Here is an 18392-nt window from a genome sequence, read left to right on the forward strand (position 1 = left end):
CGACTCCTCAATTAGACTTGCTGGGGAAATAAAGCTTGTAGGCGACTTCACTGGGGAATCTTCAAATTGAGCCTCAGGCTGACTCTTGGGACACGATTCTCAGGCTGAATCTTCGAAATGACCCTCAGGCTGGATCACTGGAACACGATTCTCAGGCTGAATCTTCGAAATGGACCCTCAGGCTGGATCACTGGAACACGATTCTCAGGCTGAATCTTCAAAATGACCGTCAGGCTGGATCACTGGAAAACGATTCTCAGGCTGAATCTTCAAAATGACCCTCAGGCTGGATCACTGGAAAACGATTCTCAGGCTGAATCTTCAAAACGACCCTCAGGCTGGATCACTCACGCTTGATCCTCTGGCTGGATCTCAAGACCTTGGTTGTAAAGTAATTCTTCAGTCTGCTTGGAAGAACCTGTTTATCAGCTTATGTGTGTGCTTGATATGATATGCATGCGAATGCCAATGCTATGCATGGTGTAAAAGAAAAAAAAGAAATCTGCTAGGGGAAGCAAACTCCGGTAGGGAACATATCGCTGTATCAATCCTTGAATGCTCTGTGGGGAATGATCCGTCTGCCGGGACCAATGAGCCACCAAAAATAAATTGGCTGCTTGAAAAATTGACCTTGCGGGGGGAGTATCAACTATGGAAACTTGGTTCGGCGAGGCTCTGTGAGGAGAGTTTGTGGGGAAAACACTTCCTGGGGAAATGTCGTAGGAAACAACCTTTGCTGGGGATATGAACTTGCTAATCGCCCTCAAGCTGGGGATTAACAAATCTGTTAAAAATAATCTGCTGGGGATGAGATGAACACTGGGAACACCACCCTCTCATCTGTTGGTTATGCAACCACTCCGCTGTTGCTAGGAAGATACAGTCTGACATTGTCAACTCCGCTGTTACTAGGAAGATACAGTCTGACACTGTCAACTCTACTGGGGATAGACAGTCTGGATACTGTCAACTCTGTTGGGGAACATGCTCTGCTGAGGAGAGACTTTGTCAACCGCTTGGGGATGAGGATTCATGACTTGGCATCCGGTTCCTGTGACCTGCAACCAAAAATACACGTATGCCTCGGGGGAATTACTCGGTTTGAATTCACCATTCGGGATTAAGCACATTCAAAGCAATTTTAAATGTTTTCCTGTGCAAATCATCTGCAAAAGCCACCATTATGTTCATATGCAATATGTTTTATCAAAAATTCGGACATTTTTGCAAACAAACTGATAAATGCAAAATAAAGAGGCTCTTTAACTGAATTATTCGACTCTTACTGGGGAGAAAATTTGTGCCAGGAATAGGCGAGGGCATCAAGAAGCTGATCCCTGAAAAGAGGTGATCGCTATAAAAAGAGAACTATCCTAATGGCAATGGGGAAACGGGGTCCCACTGAGTTTCGACTCTGCTATGGTTCGTATGTCCTCAAGACGCTCTGCTCATCTTGCTTTCTGAAGTGGATGATTAGTCGATCTTTAACCTTCGAAGATTGCCGGATTGAATGAAACGGTGATATAACACTGATGAACTCAGATCATAGTCATTCGCTTATTCCCTAACTTTTGCCTGGATCGCCCCCTTTTCGGGTTTTCAATCCACCGGGATACCCATTTTTGCCTGAGCCGCCCTTTTGGGTTTTCGACTCACCAGGTGTACTCTTTTTTTTTTATATATCCCTAATTTTTGCCCGAACCTCTTTATTCTTTTTTTTTGGTTCGTCGGGATGCCCCTTTTTGCCTGGACTATTCTTTTTACTGTCCAGCGGGTCTATTTTATGCGAAGTATTTTTTTAACTGCGTCTGAGTTGACAGGGGACGGGAATCCTTCGCCATCCATGGTTGTTAGCATCAAAGCTCCGTCATAGAAAATCCTTTTAACCACGTACGGACCCTCATAGTTCGGTGTCCATTTGCCCCTGTGATCTGTGTTGGGAGGAAGAAATCTTTTGAGTACCAATTCACCGACTTGATACCCCTGAGGGCGCACTTTCTGACCAAATGCTTTCTTCATTCGTCTCTGACCGAGATACGTCAATTCTGGGTACGTAGTTCCAGCATAGCACCATTTCCCTGTCGGTTTGATTGATGACCAAAGTTGAATCCCCGTATACGTCCAGGGTTTTAATCTGTATATTGATGGCTTCCTCAAGTCTTAGGATACAAGCTTCGTATTCAGCTTCATTGTTGGTGCAGGGAAAAGTTATTCTGGCACAAAATGGCATATGAACCCCCTTCCGGTGTGATCAACACTATACCAACTCCGCGACCATTGACGTGGACCGCCCCATCAAACATCATAACCCATTTGGATTCAGGGTCAGGCCCCTCCTCCGGGAGTGGTTCCTCTCAATCTTTCGATTTGAGAAACATGATGTCCTCATCAGGAAAGTCAAACCTCATAGGTTGGTAATCATCAATCGGTTGCTCTGCAAGATAGTCTGACAAGACACTTCCCTTGATGGCTTTTTGTGAAGTGTATTGGATGTCATACTCTGTCAGTATCATTTGTCACCTAGTAACTTTTCCGGTAAGTGCTGGCTTTTCAAAAATATACTTGACTGAATCCATTTTTGATATCAATAGAGTCGTGTGAGTCAACATATACTGTCTTAGTCGGCGAGCAGCCCATGCCAAAGCGCGGCAAGTTTTCTCGAGCAATGAGTATCTTTGTTCACAGTCGGTAAACTTTTGCTAAGGTAATATATTGCATGCTCTTTTCGACCTGACTCGTCATGCTGACCGAGCACACAACCCATTGACCTTTCTAACACAGTCAAGTACATGGTCAACGGTCTTTCCTCTCGGCCTGTAGACTGGCCCCGATCTTGATCTCTTTCTTGTCGTCTTCGGTACCAACGTTGATGGTCTCAATCACCTCCTGATAAGGTGTAATAACTCGGTCCTCCTGTTTCAACAATCTGGCTAACCCTTCAGGCAATTCACAAACTTCCTCAGCCCCTTCTTCGGCTTGATAGATAGGATTGTCGAAGTCATACTTGGCCTTAGCAGTGTCGTTAGCAGTGAGATCCGGGTGGTCGGCTCTGCATGATGGAGGATCATGCTTTACCTTAGAATGAGAGATTTTTTTTGAAAGAAAGGAAAAACGAAAAAAGAAACATTGCCATTTTTTTGTAAAAAGTAAAAAAACTGAAAGAAAGAGAACACAAAATTGTTTGCAAAAGCCGTCCTTTATTGATGATAAAAATAATTGCGAAACGTAACTAAATGGATGGCCCTACAAATGAGCCATTACACCTTGGGCAAAGTGTAAGACTTTATTATGCATGTAATAAAGGAAAACAATAAAAATCACTCTTTCAGTAGAGTAACCCGAACGGTTTTTTCAGACGACCAATTGTCGAGCTTTTCTCCCGGGACACACGGGCGAATCCAGCTATCTAAGTCACAGTCGCTGTCAGCCTTGTCTTCATCTGCAACATTGACGATGTGGGGAGAAACCAAACCCCCGATGGAGAGAGTACCGACTTCATTCTTCTGAGATCCCGGAGCATACCCCAATCCAAACTTGTCTTCTTTGATGACTGGCTCCACAAATTTGCCCCAGCCTTGGGCATTACCAGCTTCAACCACTTCGACAGCATTAATCCCCTGCCCGCCGTGAGCCGGCATCGGGTTCTGAATAACATTAGGCACCAGAGCAAAATTGATAGCCTGGGCATCTCTCAAATCTTGTACCTTTAACTGGAGAGCCTTGCAATTATCTGTAGTATGGCCAGGTGCGTTGGAGTGAAAAGCACATCTGGCGTTGACATCATAACCTCTAGGCAAATTATTGGGATCGATTGGTGGGGCCAGAGTTCTCAACGTAACCAGATTCATGTCAATCAGCTTGGGAAGTAATACTGAATAAGGCATTGGGATTGGCTCGATGACCCGGTCCGTCTGCCTTGGACGCTGTTGATAATGTCTCTGCTGACCCGGATTACCTCCTTGTTGTTGATTGTTGTACCTGGGTTGTTGTTGCGGATGATATTGCGGTTGAGGAACAGGTGTTGGAATGGTGAATGCGGCCACTTGATCTTGATAATAATTAGGGCGTCCTTTACTCCTGCCTCTGCCGGCATACGCAACGCTTGTCTCGCCTTCTTTTCTTCGCTGACCGTTACCAGCAAACGGTCTCTTGGGACCGGATGAGTTGGAAGCACTATTGTCTTGAATTTGGCCCATCTTCAACAGACTCTCGATTCTTTCTCCAGCAATTACTATCTCTGCAAAGCTGATTGACGGGCAAGCAGCCAATCTCTCAATATAATTGCCTTGAAGAGTGTTCATGAACATGTCCGCCATCTCCCTTTCAGACATAGGGGGTTGGACGGACGCAGCAATCTGTCTCCAATGCTGAGCATACTCTCTAAAGGTTTCCTTGGCAGTCTGAGACATACCTTGCAACAAGGTCCGATTTGGAGCCATGTCCAAGTTGTATTGATATTGCTTGATAAAAGCCTCTGCCAAGTCTTTCCAGCTCTTGATGGTAGTACGAGACAAATGAGAATACCATTCACGAGAAGCTCCAGTTAGACTGTCTTCAAAATAGTACATCCACAGCTTTTCATCTTCCGTGTGAGCTCCCAACCTTCCCAGATAAGATTGGAGATGAGTGCGTGGGCAAGAAGCCCCGTTGTATTTCTCAAAAGTAGGGGGTTTGAACTTGTGAGGAATCCTTACTCCCTGAACCAGACCAAGATTTGTGACATCAAAGCCTAAGGAATTTTGAGACTCCAAAGATTTGAGCTTCTCAGCAAGCTCATCCATACGGCGAGTGGTCTCGAGGGCTTCGTCGTGCAAAGAAAATTGATCATACTGACAATCTTCAGTAACGGGGTGCCCGTTAATTCGAATTCCTTGATTCACATTGTATCTTCCACCAATACCATTCCCAACATTCCCCGTGTTGCCAACATTACCCGGGTTTCCATCAACATTTGCGTTACCCGCATTTCCAGTGTTCACAGGGTTATCAGCGTTCCCAGGGTTACCAGGGTTCCCCTCAGCACTTGGTATTTCCACCTCTGGATCGGGCCTCGGTTGCTCAACCAATTCCTTCAGCTTCGCCTGGCCTTCTGCCATACCAGTCATCAATGTCATGAACTGATCCATCCTTTCACGCATATCAGCCAACTCTTTCTGTACTTGGTCCATCGCTAGTCGTGGACGGTTTTCCTTTGTCGGGTATCTGTGAACTCGCTTGGGACCAATAACTGCCTGATACAGGGAACAAACATTAGACACTGCGGTGACACCTGTAAAACAGACAAGGGTTAATATGCATGGTATGCGATGCACTGCTTGTTCAGTTTTAAGGCACCCCCGTTTTGAAAGGGAATACCCTGCAAATGAATAAGCATGAGATGTTGGATGCAAATATGCAGATGATGTTATGCAATGCAAAGGCATGTCAATCAGAATTGATGGATCCGCTTGAACATCTGTCAGGTTGCACTGTCTGGAGAGAAATTAAGAGCACACCAAACAAAGGTCATGGGATGGATCATGTTATCCTTAATATCAACCACCCGTTTTGGTGGATTATGGTTTACACCTTATCAACACCCGAGTTTCATTGATATTAAGGATACCTGATCGGATTAACCATGAATCAAAGGTTTGCTGCAAGTCACGAGCATGGAGTTTAGGTTAAGAACCACCCAAAAGGAGTGTACTAAGGTTTAAACCTGCCAAACATGTTCTACAAAAGGGTTCCCATAGTCATAATCCCATCTTTCGGATATTTTCAGAGGAACGACTACTCGTATTCCAAAAATATTCTCAAGAGAGACTCTTATGAGTGTAGTATCACGTAACAATCGTATCAAATCTCACACTTGAACGACTTTCGCACTACGTCCTACGAATAGGCCAAGATGGGTTTGGTAAACTAAGGTCCTCGGCTTCTTAGGTCTATATTGGAACAAGTAATGTCTAACCACAACTTACTTATGTGACATTATTGATCTCAACATGACCTCCACCAAGTGAATGGACTTGCAAGTCAACTCGCTAAGGAATACTCCACACAAGTTGACAGGACTATGCCATTCTCCTATCCTAAGTGCACTCGAGTTCGGGTATAGAACTCATCTCACAAAGATCACCAAGCAGCCATAGCTAGCCAACAGATAAAGCAATGATATATACAAAATGCAATAAGGTAAAGCAGGTAAATAAATAACTGTACAAAAGCATGAACACCCAATAAACAAACTACAAAAGCTAGGAGGGACTCGCTTAGGGAAGATGGACCAGCAAGAGGTCAACTTCTTAAGTCCCCAGCAGAGTCGCCAGCTGTCGCAACCTGAAAAATACAGTGTGCGAAAAAAAACAACCGGCGAAAAAAAATGACAGAAGAGTCGCCACCGTGCGTTATTCATCCCAAAGGAGGGAAAGGAAACGCTCGAAGTAAACCTGAAAAAGGAAAGGACAAGACGGGGTCTCGCAACCAAATCTTGGGTTTGGGAGTCGGTTATGCGAAGGGAAGGTATTAGCACCCCTACGCATCCGTAGTACTCTACGGGATCCACTTGTGTAGTTCTTGTCTGAAGGGTGTGGGTTTATCTTGTGCTGTTTGCCAAAAAAAAGGGTTAAATGAAAATGACTCGCGCGGATGTCGCATCCACTGCATACGTATCTCATATGAATATGAGAATCAGAGTCTTCGTAGCTCGGCTGACCTATGGGTTGGGGGATGTGTGCTCGCTAAGACATTGCGTCTTAAGCCTACGTATCTCATCTGGCCTGAGAATCAGAGCAAAACATAGTTCGGCTAACTACGGGGTTATGGATTGGGTTTTGGGCGAACGACGTTACTACGCAATCTACCGGATGCTCGACCTTTGGAGACTTACTCGCCTGTAGTAGAAGGAGTAAACGTGTTGCTTTGGGTTTTTAGGGTTTGGGATGCTCGAGGGAAAAAAGGCAGTCCTTGACGAAGGAACCGCGCTACCTGCAGGGATATGAATACAAAACACAAAACATGTATCTCAAAGTAAAATGCCACCAAGGGGCTCAAACGTTGCCTCCTATCGAGGTCTTCCAGCTAGGAAAGCAGTAAAATGCGGGAAAAATGTAAAAGTACCACGCGGATAAAGATCCGAAGTAACAGCAATTAGAGGAATGGGAAACCCTGAGATCCTTCCAAGCTAATGCCATCAAAGAAAAGTGAGTCAGTACAGGTAATCGGAATGAACCTCCAGGGGTTATCCCACAAATAAAGTGGGAAACCACGCAAGTTATCCCTGCAAAAGTCATGTGAGACCTCACAAAAATTCAACAAAAGGGTTAGTGAAACACCATAAGCATTTTTTCATGATCATCAGTATGGTTTCGAAAAACTCAAACCCTGTGGCATACATTTCAAAAATTAAACGGTTAAACATTCAAGGCATTGTTTATACATTCATATACATATTAAACCCATGGGCAAAGGTAATGGGAATAATGGCAAACCTGATTGGAGAGCTTGATTGAAATTGAGTTGCACCCGTGAGGTTTACAAAACAATCTTCAGGGTTTATGTGAGGCAGAGGTGATTCTGTGTAGTTGAGTTCCCTTCGGGGTTTGGAGGCTGCTCTGAACTCCGTTAGGTCTTCTCTCACTATCTTTTTCCTCAGGGTTTTGTTCCAAGGAAACCTCAGAGTATTTTGCTTCTCCTCAAAATCCCCCTTTGTTCTGTGTTCTCTCAAGTGAAGCCTTGGTATTTATAGACTGAATTTCATGGTTTTGTGGGCTCAAATGAGAGAGACCCAAGTCCAAATTTTTTTTATTATATTTTATTTATTTAATTATTTATTTAATTAATTAATTAATTAAAAAAAATTTTTTTTTTTATTTTTTTTTTCCGTTTTTTTTTCGTTTTTCGTCGTTTTTTTTTCCGGATCTAATTCTGATTGACATGATGAAATGCAATATGAAATGCTAAATGAATGCATGAATGAGGAGGGCAAATTTTGGGGTGTTACAAGGGGGAGTCTTGATTATGTGAAATAGGGAGAGTACTGACTACTGATTCTGCCTGATGTGATTGCCTGAGTACCCATGTAATTTATATGTATGTTTGATTTTGTTATGTTGATGTTTCAGTCGTATGGTGTTAACCTGAACTGTGGTGCATGTGTGTAAGGTGTACTTGGTCGTTTTAGCCAAAATTTGCCAAAGGGAGAGATTGTTAATTCCTGATTGTTTTGATTGGCAGTAATTTTGGTAAAACTAACTTAGCTGCAACATGTTGAACAAGATATCCTAACATGTCGTTGTGACATCTTGTTTGTAACATGTTTTTTCCTTGGTAACGTTTGTAGGGTTAACTGTCTACAAAACATTCTAGGAATATTATGCTTTCCCTTGTGACGTTCGTGATTGAGGAATCAGAGATTCGAATTTTGGTTAATAGATTTTGTTCCCTAAATGCTAAGACATTTGAGGAAACTTTTGATTGATTACCTAATGTTATGCAACTGGTGCTCGTGGAATACAAGGCCCAAATCCAATGCATTCTATGGCTATAAATAGAATGTCTCAAAATCTAATTACTCACGCAGAAGAGAAGATAGTTGACCGTATTAGGGTTTGAGTATTTGTGTTATTGTGCGAGCCTCTCAAATGTCATCCTGATATATGAGTAGGACTGTGTTGATTGGTTGTAAGAATTGTCAAGCACTCATAAGCTTTTAAGCATTGAGTGATTGTGTGTCCTTGAAGTGTGTCTTCTGTTTTTCTTGTAATTATTTAAGTATCACTGTTGTGATTGACAGGGAGGTGAGAAGGATCTCACACCTAGGAGTGTCTTAGGTAGAAGTTAGGCACGAGTAGTGATTAGGGTGTATTCTGTAAATTGGAGATAGTTTACAGAACGCATACAAACTATCAACATAACAAAATAACCATTATAATTAATTAGGGTGATTAATTAACAAAATAACCATTATAATTAATTAAACCATCTAAGGAGGAGACAAAGATTTGTACGCATTTACTTGAATTTATAGCTAAAACAGGAAGGAAAAAAATATTACATGAATGACAAAAAGAAAGAAATAAACATAAAAAATACAAAACAAAATACAACAATTGATACCACCGACCACACGAGTAAAGTCAAACATAAAAATAAGGATCATGAATTTGGTTTAAAAAGTTGTTGGTGCATATAAATAAGAACGAATTTTCCATCCTTCAAAGGATGAATTTAAGTTGTTCTTGCTTTAAAAATTGGTAGGATTTGGACATACATGATATAGTTGTTGTTTCTTTCTGTGACACTAAGTTTTATTTCACCCCTTGAGATAAACGATAAACGATGTAGTTTGTAAAAATCAATCCATCTTCCAGATATCTTGCATGACATTTCTGGTTCGATCTCAAAATTAAAAATACAATTAAATTCATTGTCATCGTAATCAACCAAAAGCACTTCAGAAACAACTGATGGTAAAGCTGCTCGACAGAATCCACGCCAAGGTAAACTCTATGGTCAATACAACACGAAAAAACATATTAAACCACAAAGGGAAAAAAATAAATTTTTAATAAGTTTTAATAAAAAAATATAAGATCAAGGATAAAAAGATAAACCAACACTCAATAATTGACATCAGAGGACGTCAACGCTTTCGTAAAATTAAAAGTAAACACTTTTGGTACAGGATAGCCAAAAAGGAAAGCGGAAAAATAAGTAGTACTTCATGAGCTAGCTTCAAGAGGTTTTCTAACCAAATACCGTTTAATTGAAAGAATAAAGGTAGGATACTCAATTTTTTCGTCAAACCTACTTATAACTATTATAGTTAAAAGGTTCTTCTTTATCTATCTGAATGTAACCCAAGCACTAAATTTTATGCCGTAAACATCTCTGAACCATCATTAAAATATAACTCTTTGTTTTTCTTTATGACTTGTACCTCAAACTCAGTATCTTTTGGATCCCGAAGAGTCACATATGATGCAATCTTGTCTCTAAATTCTTTAACAAAACATGAGGGAAGTTTTTGCATTATCTATGTTTTATAAAATGCAATTAGTTAACAAATAATGAATTCAAACAAATTAGACAAACATTATGAGAAAAAAATGCAAGTAACTTGTATTTGCAAACATAGTCGATATATTGGAGAAGATACATGCATCACTTACACTATGGTTGTAAAACTCCATATGATATGTTTGCATTCTTGCAAGCAAATTCGTTATCTGAGTGTTGTACTCATCGTCAATAGCATTTGCAACTTTCATATCGATAAATTTTTCTGTTGGAGAAATTTTCCATCTTTTTCAAAAGGATTGTTTGAATCCATTTGATTTCTTGAAGTAGTTTATATTTGTTTGTTATAAGATGTAGGTAATAAAGAGATCGAGGTAAGTGTGTGACAAAGTATTGGTTTATATAGAGGAGAATTAAGAATAATTTATTATCATGTTATCTACAAAACCTATATAAGTACACTTATGCACCTATATAACTTATTTACTTTAAGAAGGTATGCAAGTCCTTGCATGTGATTGTGTTAGGTTAACTACCTAAGTAAGGAAGTCTTATCCCTTGCATGTGATTCTACATGCAAAAATCAATGTAATTGTTTGTATCACTAAAAAAATATCATATAATGTTTAGTGTAAAAATAAAGTAAGGTCTCGATACCTTTTCTTTGAAAATCTTATTGAGTAAGTGTTTCGATATAAAAAAAATTAAAAATATATATATTAATATAATTTTTTTATATGGTTCTGTTTTTCTTTAAAAATTTATTAAAAATTAAAAAATAAAGTATAAAAATATTTAAATTATGTTATATATATGTTAAAAATACTATTCAAATTAATAAAGAAATATTATAATTAATTACAAACTTATTTATATAAGTTTTTGGCTTATAAACATTTATTTGTAACAAAATTTAATATTTATATTAGAAATAATATGAATGTCATTAATACAAAAACTTTTACTTTATAAATAAAAGCAATTATTTAAGTTATCATGTGAGTTACTTTAAGAAGTTATAAGTCCTTGGATGTGATTGTGATGTCATCTAAAAAACTTATATAAGTACACTATACACTTATATTTAGTTATATACATATGGTTAAGGAGGGAAAATTGACTTTTCTAGAGTTTGCTATTAGACCTTGTAACTTTTAGTATAATAAACATATTTATCACTCATTGTATTTTTTTAATGGAATCACTCATTGTTGTTGTCTGCTAATATTTGGAAATGAATTCTTCCTGCGACTGGACCAATATTCAGCAACCAGCTTAGAGAATGAAGAGTTTGTATCCATTAGCTTTGAAGGTTCATCGTATTCCATCAGTTTCCCTTTAATAATAACCATCCAAAAATTATGAGGCAAAAGATAATACTAATAAAACAGAAACAATAGCATGTATAATAATAATAATGTAATAACATACCATAAGATAAAACCATAACCATGTCACTGTCTATTACAGTTGGAACTCTGTGAGCCACTGTTATAACTGTACATTCTTCAAATTCCTCTCTGATTACTCTTTGTAAAATGGCATCTGTAGCAGAGTCAATGGAGGCAGTAGCTTCATCCAGAACAAGAATTTTGTTTCTCTTAAGTAAAACTCTTCCAAGACAAAACAATTGGCGTTGTCCTAAGCTCCAATTTCCACCTTCATCACTCACTGCAAAACTTTTCAAAATTAGGATTCCGTAATTTGTATATTCACAAAACCATATATAAAGACTCACCAGAAGAGTCCAAGAGACTTGGTAGTTTGCTGATTGGTTCCTTAAGTTGGCATTTCTCTATAGCCTAAATATACAAATCAAATATAAAATTATTGAATGGTTCATCTAAAATTCAATTACACTTAATGCTAAATATTAAGATTAGTTTATTCACCTTCCAGATATCATCGTCTGAGTAGAGGCCAAGAGGGTCCAGGTTTGTCCTAATGCTTCCCTTGAAAAGAGTTGGTTCCTGAGGGATTATGCTTAGCTTCATTCTCAAATCCTTCAACCCCATTGAGCAAATGTTCAACCCATCTATGAGAATATCACCTCTTGATGGCTCAACTAAGCGAAACAAAGCACTGATCAGTGTACTTTTTCCACTTCCAGTCCTTCCGACAACTCCTACCCTACTCCCTTCTTTAAATGTACAAGTGATTCCCTTTAGAACTAATGGAGCATTAGGACGATATCTGATCTGAAACCAATGTAAAAAATTGGCATCAGAGCAGAATTTTTATGTCCACTTTATAAATAAAAAGATAAAACTTAAAGTAGAGGTAGAAATAAAATATTATACTATAATCAGCCAATAATCCAACAATTTTCTCTATACTTCAAGTTGATATCGGAGATTCGGGATTGGATTGAGTGCTTCACATTACAAGTCAATTTCACGAAGATGAGTTAGGCCATAAAAAAAGTCTAAGACATTTATCCAGATTTACCTCCAAGTCTTGAAGATCAATCTTTCCCTTGGAAGGCCACAAGGATGGTGGCCGGTTATTATCCACAATAGCAGGAGGCTCAACTGGTATATGAATGAATTGTTTGATTCTTTCAATAGATATAATATTGTTGGATAAGTTGGAAAACCATCTACTCCAAAATATTTGGGTTGATGTCAAGGTAAAAGCATAAGAAAGAGACAGCCCCACAAGACCTGCACAGAACAGGAAAGTTGCTACGAGTTATAAGCTTGAACAAAATTTTGTTGCAGTAATTGGTAATTGACCTATTATTTTATAGGTTTAAATATATTTACTCTTTGCAAACATTACATTTTACTCTTCGTCCTTGAATTTTATTTGTATGAAATTTATGTTAGAATTGATCTTCGTAATACATAGAAGTAGACTGTTTAAGTGTACTCCCTCAAATATGACTTATATTAGGACTAAAATGAATTACAGTGTCAATTTCAATTTTTGCATGGACTAGAACTAAAAGACATGGACCAAAAACAAAATTTGATATGTTTGTAAGGATGAAAAGTATATTTAAGCATATATTATTTTACTACCTGGGGATACATATCCATGAGGAAGTAGAATAATCAACAAAGATGCAGTGACGACAGTCAAATTTTGAAGTGCTTCAATCCTTAAAACTACCCATTCCATTGCCGCATTGGAATGAAAGAACAATGAAGCATCTGTGTCTACAAGTGTTAAGTAGTTTTTGAAAAATCTGTCTACCATGTTGAATGCTCTTACAGTAACCACTCCAACTGATGTCTCGGATGCAAAATTCATGACTGGAGCTTTGGTTGTTCCATTGATCCGTATTAGTTCCCTTGCAGTGGCTTGATAATATTGCTTAAAGGGAATGAGAAAAAAAGATTTAGAAGTTACTGGCGCAATTATCTAACCTTGGATAGGGAATAAGGAATCAAGAAAAACTGGAAAGTGGATAAACCTGAATGTATATTGATGCAACCATTGCAGGAACAGCAACAATGAGAACTTGCCATGTGACTGAAACCATTATACAAATTATCACCAAAATTTCAAGTGCTAAACTTGCTACAATGGTGATGGAATAAGGTATATCAAAGTCCAAAATACTCAAATCTGATGAAGCCTGCACAAGAGAAGAAAATTTTAGCCTAAATTAAATATGAGGGGTTATGAAATCATAATGAATGGAAAAAATCTTACTCTAGTTAAAATCCTTCCTACAGGAGTTGAATCAAAGAAAAGCATTGGAGCATTGAACATAGCTGTAGTGAATTTTGAGAAGAAAGTGGTAGAAGCTTTTAATCCAAGAAGTGCAGTCAAGTAAGACCTTGCATATACAAAAGCAGCACTAGCAAAAGAAACTAATGTATAAACTCCAATCAAGGTGGCATTAGTTACTTTTGGAATTTCTATGGCTATAGCAAGCCAGAAGGTTGATGCAGTTTGAAAAGCCATGAAACCAGACTGCGCTAACAGGATGAAACACAACATGAATGTCCCTTCTGAATAATTAACATAATCCCAGAATGGCTTCCATCCAACATTACCAATCACTTTTTCTTCCTCTTGTGTAAGTTGTGCACCAATTGGACCCTTGATACAAGAAATCTCTCCCTCACTTTGATTTTTAGTGAGATAAAAACCTTGAGAGTTTTGAGGATTAGACAAAACTTCGGTTTCAAAACCTCTTTTATGTTCATTATCTTGATTCAACTCAGTGATTGTGTCTTTATGAGCACTCACAAGTATTTCAAAGGCTGTTCCTGCTGTTAGGAGACTCTCATAACTACCTGATTGAATAACTTTTCCACGTTCCATTACCTAAAATTTGAATTCATCGTGTTAAATATGTTCAATTGTATTATAATAACCATCTAAATAAAATACTTTACCAAGATAGTATCAACTTCCGAGAGAAACTCCACTTGATGTGTAACTAGAATGACAGTTTTCTCTCTTAAAGCAGTCATGACACAATCCTGTAATGTTGTAGACACAGTAAATTTGATACACCAACAATACTTTTCTAGTTTCCTTTAGTCATGTCATAGATTTAAATATAAATTTGAAGAAGAACTTGGTTGTTAAAAGTAAATTTGACCAGCAAAAAGGTCTAACCAAAATTAGAGTTCCCTTCGTGTTATGTATAGATCAACAATTTAAAATGATAAAAGTGATATTTACTTACATTGAATAGTATTGCAGCTGTATGTGCATCAACTGCACTGAAAGGATCGTCAAGGAGATAGATATCAGCATCATTGTAGACTGCTCTAGCTAGTTGAATCCTTTGTTTCTGTCCTCCACTCAGGTTTATCCCTCTCTGACCAATTTCTGTAAGATCACCATGGCTAAAATCATTGATATCCTTATCTAAAGCACAAGCTTTAATTGCTTTCTCATATCTTGTTTTGTCCATTGGCTTGCCAAAGAGTATATTATCTTGAACTGTTCCACTTTGTATCCATGAAGATTGGGAAACATAGGCAAAAGTGCCACCTACATTAATCTGTTTTCCATTATAGTGAAATATGATAAGGAGAAAAAGTGTAAGATACTAATATTATGCTTATTCATATGAGTTTGGCATGATAAAATTTAAATGTGAAAATAGTCAAGTCAAATCTAAATGGGTTATATTAGGAACTTACAGTTCCTGATATCTTATGAATTTCTCCAAGTATTGCATACAAAAGTGATGATTTCCCAGCTCCAACTGGTCCACAAACTGCAATTTTATGTCTCCATTTGATTTCTAAATTTACATCTGCTAAAGTTGGAAACACGGTTTCAAGATCCCAAACGAATTTGCCATCTTGAATTTCCACAGCATTAACCGAACATTCCTTGAATTTTCTTTCACTATCATCATTGATTAGTTCTTCATCGAGCAAAAAGTTATTAAGACGATCGAAGGAAACCTTAACTTGAATCATAATGGATAGAGCCTCTGGGACCATTTTAACAGGCGCCCCCATGGTCTTCAATGTTACAAGAACTGTGAAAATAGTTTCAGCATTCAATGGTGCACTCTGGGTAACCACACATCCAATGAGAACAACAGCAGAAATAACAGTAGGAGACATCCAATAAAGAAATGAACTAGAAGCTTTCAAGATCTGTGCCTTAGACAACCATACAAACTCTTTATCGCGTAGCGACTGGAGTAAATTCTTGAATTTTTCTTCCCATGATTGTAACTTAATGATCTTCATACTATTTAGAATCTCTGAAGTCGATCTAAGACGCTTGTCCTGTGCAATCATAAACTGTGACTGGCAATTTTGTAGGATTTTTGCAAATGGTACATTAAGAAGTCCACATATAAGAAGAGGGACCAAACCAGGAAGAGCACCAATATCAACAACACTATAAAGGACACCAATGGAAAGAACAAGTTGCAACGCAGAAGTCCATGTCATATGAAACCACCATGGAAATTCTCCCATTCTATAAGCATCCACAGAAATATAATTCACAATTTCTCCAGCCGAGTGTCGTGTCCTTGCCGAGTTAGAAAGCTTTAGCTGCTTTTGATAAACTGCTACCATCAGAGCTGACCTCATTTTCAACCCTGATCTCCTTGAGTTAAAAAACCAATGTCTTTGAGACAAAGACTCAAACAGTTTGGTGACAATCAAAAAACCAACTATGGAAAGACCTTGTCTAAGATCTGGCTCAGTTCTATTGGAGTATTTAACAAAAGCATAGAGTATGAGAGGTGAAACAGCAACAGAAACAGTTCTGATTAATCCATAAAATGCTATTAATATGTTTTCTCCCAAGTAAGTTCTAACTATAGACCAAAGAACCAAACTCTTTGTATTATTCCTTGCTCTCTCTCTAACAAGTGATTTCCAGGCATGAACAAATTTTTGATAGGCCATGTTTGCTTCATCTTCAGAAACAAGGGAAGGGATTTCATCAAGATCTAGTGGCTTTGAGTAACCTAAAATGAGTAAAGAATTCATCCAAGAGAAAACCAACTTGCTGAGAAAAGTAGCATGACCAAGTCCTGTTTGTTTAGTTTTAAATTTTTGATCTAATAGTGGCTCAGATAAACCTTGTTGGACACTATGAGTTCCCAAAAAACCAATATTTTTAAATGCACAATATAGAAGAAGGAAATGTACAAGCCACTGTACAATATCAAAAGTTCCAATTGCATGATTTTGGAATAAAATTTCAATGTTGAGAGATGAAACCAACACACAAGAAAATAACCACCATATAGAGTTTAATATTCTTATCCATTTGACTCTCTGACTCAAAGAAACAGAAAAAGAAAGCCAAGTGATTCCTCTGATAAAGCAAGTTAACCATTTCAGTTGCTCAGATTCAGATATGATATTCCACAATCCAACAGTGGAAAACACAATGCTAACAATAGCACAACAGATTGAGGTAATAAGAAAAATCCAGCATTTTGTATGGCTTTGATTTGATGAAGTTTTTGTGATGAAAGTGATAAGCAAAGATGTGAAGTAGAGAGAGAGAAAGAGTATGTTGATTGTGTCAATTAAGGTCCTTTGAAAGCATAAAGAAGTGAAATCAAAATTGTTGAGACAAATCCATGAAATTTCACCTACATATACATAATCCAAGGTTGAATAATGCTAGAAGTTAGAACAAACTTTGAAGTACAAAATATATTGAAATAGTAGAGTCCAGATTACATAATATAAAATGAATATTAAGCATACAAAGTCAACAAGATGAAAAAGAATGGAGATGAAAGTTAAGGGCATAAACAAGAAATGATTGTTATTTATGTATATATGAATTCATGATGGTCCATAAATTAAAGAGTGAAAAAGAATGAAAGTTACCAATGGAGTTGGAAAAGGAAGCCATATTTGGAGCTTGAATTTGAATGGTTTGTTCTCTCTTCAACTCATCAGTAGAACAGACTCGTTGGTAATAATGGTAGTAGTACTCTTTCTTCTAATAATGGTAGTAGACTCGTTGTTCTTTCTTCTAATATAATACTAGTAGTACTCTTTCTTTGCTACTAGTAGTATTTATTTAAAACGGAGAAGTAGGAACATTTCAACATTAAAAAGACCCGGTCTATTAAGTATAGTATTTCTTAAGAATTTATGATTGTGCTCAAGTCAATTCAACAAAATCGGTTAATAGGGTTGGTGAAGCTTATTGCAACTTTTAAATACATGTTCAGCGCATAGGTCGTTCGATGTGGGACTCTTAATACCCCTCTCACGTCCAGGGTTAACGTCGGGGCGTGAAACTAAATGGTGGGTGATCCAATGTATCTTAAACGAGACTTGGATATCATCTTAAGAATGTGTGACTGAGTCTAACTCAACCATACAAAATCGGTTTGTAGGTCGAGGATTATCTTAACTTATAAACACAATTTCATATCATAAATTATCTGATGTGGAACTCTAGACCGTTTAATGCATGTCTCTCCCTATTGAGTGTACGAACCACTGTTAAGTACACCGTGTCATTGGAGACAAGGGTTCTTTGAAGCATTGGATCAAACAGGTGCATTGCTTAAAGGATTCCATAAATGAAAATATTTATCGATACAAATTTATTGCTTTGAAATGAGTTCCAATATGTTGTGTCCAGGGCCTCAACGTCAAAGAAGGAAGATTAGAGAAGAGAAAATAGACCTGTAATTAAGACAATGAGAATGAACTAGTTATTTCACTTTAAAAACACTTTAATTATTTGTGTTTTTTTTCAAATTTGCCCTAGTGACAAAGTATTTTTGCTTTAATCAAGTCATTATTGTGGGTTTTGCAAAATTGATTGGAGTTTTTCTATTTGTGTGATTGATGACCGATAGAAAGTTTTACGGTACGAGTGATAGTCTTTAAGTCGTTTCTATTTCGTTTTGTTTAGGATTGAGCTATACAATATTGTGATATAATCCAAGTTAGTCAGTTACTTGGTTATCA

The 18392-nt window shown here is 37.7% G+C and overlaps 1 protein-coding gene across 1 annotated transcript; it reads right to left on the reverse strand.

Annotated features, from left to right (window-relative positions):
• Positions 1-10955: 10955 nt before the first annotated feature.
• Positions 10956-17459, reverse strand: LOC127098613 (ABC transporter C family member 8). Its single transcript, XM_051037251.1, has 12 exons — positions 17292-17459; positions 15114-17047; positions 14651-14971; positions 14355-14441; positions 13663-14283; positions 13421-13585; positions 13026-13320; positions 12451-12665; positions 11895-12200; positions 11741-11804; positions 11434-11673; positions 10956-11338 (listed from the first exon to the last, which is right to left on the reverse strand). Exons 1-12 carry the CDS (start codon positions 17314-17316, stop codon positions 11208-11210), a joined length of 4404 nt encoding a protein of 1467 aa, XP_050893208.1. The 5' UTR covers positions 17317-17459; the 3' UTR covers positions 10956-11207.
• Between the last annotated feature and the right edge of the window lie 933 nt (positions 17460-18392).

The sequence above is a fragment of the Lathyrus oleraceus genome, chromosome 6, assembly GCF_024323335.1.
Source record: "Lathyrus oleraceus cultivar Zhongwan6 chromosome 6, CAAS_Psat_ZW6_1.0, whole genome shotgun sequence".
Taxonomy (NCBI): domain Eukaryota; kingdom Viridiplantae; phylum Streptophyta; class Magnoliopsida; order Fabales; family Fabaceae; genus Lathyrus; species Lathyrus oleraceus.

Bases quoted from the DNA above. Each gene is read 5' to 3' on its own strand.
- LOC127098613 (XM_051037251.1), bottom strand. From the start codon at position 17,316: ATGGCTTCCTTTTCCAACTCCATTG. The intron at 14,442-14,650 runs GTAAGTAAATAT...ACAACATTACAG, and splicing joins CAGCTGCAATACTATTCAAT to GATTGTGTCATGACTGCTTT. The intron at 13,586-13,662 runs GTAAGATTTTTT...TCTCTTGTGCAG, and splicing joins TAGGAAGGATTTTAACTAGA to GCTTCATCAGATTTGAGTAT.